Source organism: Triticum dicoccoides, chromosome 7A, assembly GCF_002162155.2.
Source record: "Triticum dicoccoides isolate Atlit2015 ecotype Zavitan chromosome 7A, WEW_v2.0, whole genome shotgun sequence".
Lineage (NCBI taxonomy): Eukaryota > Viridiplantae > Streptophyta > Magnoliopsida > Poales > Poaceae > Triticum > Triticum dicoccoides.
Window position 1 is genome coordinate 495,923,813 of NC_041392.1, and position 4,966 is coordinate 495,928,778.

Sequence of the window (4,966 nt, forward strand, 5' to 3'; positions counted from 1 at the left end):
AAAAGAATCAATAGAGAGAAGGCGGGGCATGAACCCACGCACGCACGCACGCACCAATCCGAGCATCCAACGCTCCCTTCATCCCTTGTATAAAACCCCGCGCTGCGCCCAGCGCCATCCATCCATCCATCCGCTCTGCTCCTCCCTGCTCTCCACCGGCCTGCTTGCTCGCTCGCCGTCTGCAATTTTTCTTCGCCAAGATCATACCATACCATACCACACACACACAAAGCCATCGCCATTACATCTCCCGCCTGCTCTGGCTCTGCTGCGCGGTGCCTTGATGCCGTTTCCGTTTGATGATGCAGAGTAGGATGCCGTGGGTGTTCTTCCATGTCGCCCTCTGATCATCGCCGCCGCTCCGCCGATCGGCAGCGCTCCACGAGGACATGCGAGCTGGGTTCAACGGGGCTGCCGCGATCGTTATGACAAGTGGCGCCGTCGCGTGTTACTACAGATTGACGCAACTCTGCCAGGTGAGGACAGAGCCTCGCGCACCGAAAAACTAGTAAGCTACTTACTACTACAATGTTCTTCTTTCTTCTGCTACTCTACTTGTTTAGTTTCAGATTGATTCTTCTTGATGATTTCTTCTTGTTGCTTTTGAGCATCGCTAGTCTGATACTACTGCTTGCTAGTGGGAGCGGGAATGAATCATGATGCATCATCTCATCTTCTAGTATAGTTGTAGATAAGCAGCAACTTTCTCATTGGTCCTGTCCCTCCGTTAGTGTTGAGATAGGAAAGGAAAGGAAATGCCGGCCTGAATGCCGTTGTGCATGCAGACAGGAAAGCTTGCGATCGGGCCCACATTTTGACGGAACTCGACGTCCACGCCCGTGTTGACAACAAAGTGGTTTGTTAGTGGTCAAAAGAAAAAGACATGGCGTTTTCAAGTAGGAGTAGCAGTGTCTTTTCGTTCTGCGTTTTTTCGTTGGTCGACAAAAGATGGGAGCAGTAGTACAGCCCAGCGCTGCTTTGGTTCATGTATGTATTCTTTGCCTCAGACAGGGGAGCATGTTCGAGCGCTTCTTCGGTTGCCAGCGTAAATATACTTCCAGTTAAAATACTGGGTAGTACTAGTAACTTCAAATTAACAATTAGCAGCAGTACATCCTAAGGTACATGAATGCAATTTAAACAGTTCGTCTGATTCATAATGCACTTTGCCGCGTCAGTGAATCGTAGTTTCGCATGACAGTACACTCTGTAGTTCCATTTGTCGGATCGTATGGAGAAAAGAACAGCACACTCTGTAGTTCCTCTGCTTCTAGTATGGTAGCTGCATACTGAAACAGTGGCGACAGTTCAGATTTATTCAGTAACAAGGTGCAAGTATCGGCACATAGGATTAGACGCGTGCCCACATTGCTATTATTAGAGCATTTCCCTTGGAGAATCGAGCGGGACGACTAGCTTGTGTCCTATGGTTTGGTACCACAGTACGCTTTGTCCACCCTTAATCATCATTAATTGCAGCGTAGTACCTTTTCCTTTTGACAAGTGCTACTACATGCTACTACCAGTGTGCTCGTGCTCTGTTCGTGCATGTATGCATTCATTTTCAGTCTCAGAGACTAGTCGCTGCCATGCTCTGTTCTCATTTTGCTCTGTTCTCACGCTGGGAAATCTTGCCATGCTTCAAAACAAGTAGACGTGTCATTAGATGATGTGTTCATAAGTCATAATCATACATTGCACTTCCATTTCTGTTAACTTCTGTTTGATTGTATGCTTGTGATCGTTCACTAACGTATCTTGCCACTGCCTACTGCTTGCAGGCCGAATACTTCCGCCAGCTGCTCAAGCCTGTGACGTAGATTCGGCCACAAAATCCCACACATCGACCAGACATTCCCTCCAAAACAGCCTCAAACTCACACACTAACCGAATCAATTTTGAATTTGAACCAGAGAAAGTCAGTCCAGCTCCAGTTAACCACAAACACCCTTGAATTCTTCTTCTTATTCGTTTTCCTTGAATTCTCCACCAAACCCATCCATCCACAAACACATCTCTCTCTAGGAGTTGAGCAGCTAGCAGCAACGAGCGAAGTGATGCAGGGAGATCCAGGCTACGGGTACGGTGGCTACGGCGCCGGCTACGGGTACGGCTATGGCGGTGGCTACGGCGCCGGCTATGACATGGCCGGGTACGGCAACGGAGCCGGAGGAGCGTACTACACCAACGACCGGTACCCCGCGGCGGCGCCGCCTGCCTATGAGGACCCGCTCGCCGGTCGGAGGCAGCACGACTTCCCGGCTCCGCTCACCGGGCTCGAGTTCCAGCCGTCGGATACCTGCCCCAAGAACTACGTCATCTTTGATCAGACCTATGACCGGAGCAGGGTGATGTACCACCCGTCGCTGGCCAACAACTTCGGCTCCTCCGGGGGCTACGACCAGCAGCACTGCAACAACGGCGGCTACGATCAGAACTACGTCGGCAAGAGCACCTACTACGGCGGCGACCAGGACGGCGGCGAGTGCTCAATCCGGCAGAAGGAGGACACCGACGAGATCGACGCGCTGATGAGCTCCGGGGACGGCGACGAGGAGGACGACGTGCTGAGCACGGGTCGCACGCCCGCGTGCCGCGGAGGGGGCTCGCCGGACTCCACCTGCTCCTCCGGGTACGTGGTGAGCGTCAGCCCGACTGGCAACGCCACCGGCGCCGGCGGAGGCGGCGAGAGGAAGAAGGAACGGATGAAGAAGATGATGAAGACGCTCAAGGGGATCATCCCCGGCGGCGACCGGATGGACACGCCCGCCGTCCTGGACGAGGCCGTCAGGTACCTCAAGTCGCTCAAGGTGGAGGTGAAGAAGCTCGGGGTGCGCGGATCAAGAAGCTAGGGAGGGATAGCGACCTCACATGGCAATGCAGGTCGAGCCAATGATGGAGGCAGATAAGACGGGGGAGTTGGTGCTCGCTCCTTTTTGCACTGCCATGATGCCATCCCGTGGAGCTCTCGAGGATCAGTGGAAAGGAATGATATGGAAGGATTCAGTTGCCGCACGCGCCGATCTCTCGCCCCCCTCCCTCCCTCCCTCTAGCTGCGTGCGTGCCTGGATTGTTGCTTTGCTTTTGTAGAAGTTGCTGCTTTTCTTCCCCCCCTCCCCCTCCCTCTCCCTCTCGTATCTCTAGGTGCCGGCTGGTGTTGTAACTAGCATGCTGATTATATACACCGTATTTTTGTTTATCCCCGTCATCATCCCTCCCCCTGGGCTCCGCTCCACTTCTATAGAGCTGGCTTACCATGTTCTTTCTTGTTCTTTTATTTTTTTAGCAAGGCAATGGCTGTTGAATCCCCTGCAACAGGACTTGAATCCCTTATTGGGGCGAAAAATTGCTGTAGGAATTTCATATGATGGGAGCTTAAGATTTATTAAAAAGATGCAATTCTATGAAGGCGTCTCGGAAATTCTGAATCAAGGGGCTGGCTTTAGATTTACTGCAGAATGCTACTTTCCCACTTTCTTTGCATTGCAAACATTTTTCAGGGAGTTGGGCTAAGTGGAAATTTTCTAGTACTCCAAATGAAGTTTCGATCATTCAAATCTAACAAACTCTTCAAGGGAAACAAAAATCACTATGGAATTGAATTCACAACAAAGGTAAGGAATTCCTTAAGCAAAAAGGCATAGGATACAAATTCATGTATTTTCGGTTTGTAGGATTAAATATGGTATGATATGTTGATATGCAGGAGTGTCAAGTGCTAGAAATCCATGTCATTATTGCTCAAAAAATGAAATCAATGTGATTTTGTATTTATTTCCTCATTCAGTTCATCTTTTTTATTTAATTTTTCTTGCAGTGTACAATGCTATTTTTTACTAGTGAAACACGGCGTGTTGCCGCGGGAATTGTTTGTGATAATTTTAATGAGTTCTGTTACATGAACATGAATATTTGGATTAATAATATAAAAGGTTAAACTGAAAATACATATGATTATTATTTAATTACAACATGTTTATTGAATATAAGGATCATAATAATATAATTAAGACATCTAAGTCTTTTTCATGCATGTTTGCATGTTGAGGTGGGCTTTTCATACATGATTACATGTTGAGGTGGGCTTTTTATACATGATTACCTGTTGAGGTGATTTAGTTGCATGGTTAGATAAATATGTTAGGAGGGATCAACTACTTAGTTATATATAGGATTTGTCTGCAATCTTGCAACACACTCTTTCATTATTGGATAACAAACAAACCCTAAAGTTCAAGCCGGGTCATGCGACTCCTTGGGGGCAAGGGACACTACAGAGTTATGATAATATTTATAAAAAAGTGCATAGTTATGATGTTATTCATGGCATGATCAGTACATAGGCATTACCTCCATGACAAGTAGACCGAAACGATTTTGCATCTACTACTATGATTCCACTTTGAGAGCGCTTCTATGATTGTCTCTCTACGTATTAAGTTCATGACAAACAAATCAGTGCATGAAATATGATGACATAATGTAGAGGGAATAAGAACAACCAATATGATCAAACCCCGCCGTTTTACCCTTAGTAGTAACAATACAAATACGTGCCTCACTACTCCTCCTGTCATAGATGAGGACACCACAAGATTGAACCTATCACAAAGCACCTCTCCCGCTGAAGATAAATCAATCTAGTTGGCCAAACTAAACGATTAGATCAGAGAGAAATACAAAGCTATAACAATCACACATAAAAAAGTTCAAAAATAACTCAATTACTTTCAATGAACAATCTGATCATAAACCCCACAACTCATCGGATCCCAACAAACACACCGCAAAAGATGATATCGAATCGATCTCCAGAGAGAACATTTATTGAAGATCGGAGAGAGAGAGAGAGAGAGAGAGAGAGAGAGAGAGAGAGAGAGAGAGAGAGAGAGAGAGAGAGAGAGAGAGATCTAACTACTGCTATGCACCCTTAGGTCATGAGGGGAGCTACTCCCACATCATCAT

General features: G+C 47.2%; 1 protein-coding gene across 2 annotated transcripts; it reads left to right on the top strand.

Annotated features, from left to right (window-relative positions):
* The first annotated feature begins 13 nt into the window (after positions 1 to 13).
* On the top strand, positions 14 to 3,209 carry LOC119332498 (transcription factor bHLH144-like). 2 transcript variants are annotated; one of them, XM_037605675.1, is made up of 2 exons: positions 14 to 508; positions 1,782 to 3,209. In XM_037605675.1, exon 2 carries the CDS (start codon positions 2,059 to 2,061, stop codon positions 2,851 to 2,853), a length of 795 nt encoding a protein of 264 aa, XP_037461572.1. In that variant the 5' UTR covers positions 14 to 508; positions 1,782 to 2,058; the 3' UTR covers positions 2,854 to 3,209. The 2 variants fall into 2 exon arrangements, with proteins under 2 accessions (XP_037461572.1, XP_037461573.1); XM_037605676.1 differs by having other exon boundaries at positions 14 to 476.
* Positions 3,210 to 4,966: the final 1,757 nt, after the last annotated feature.

Bases quoted from the DNA above. Each gene is read 5' to 3' on its own strand.
- LOC119332498 (XM_037605675.1), top strand. From the start codon at position 2,059: ATGCAGGGAGATCCAGGCTACGGGTACGGTGGCTACGGCGCCGGCTAC.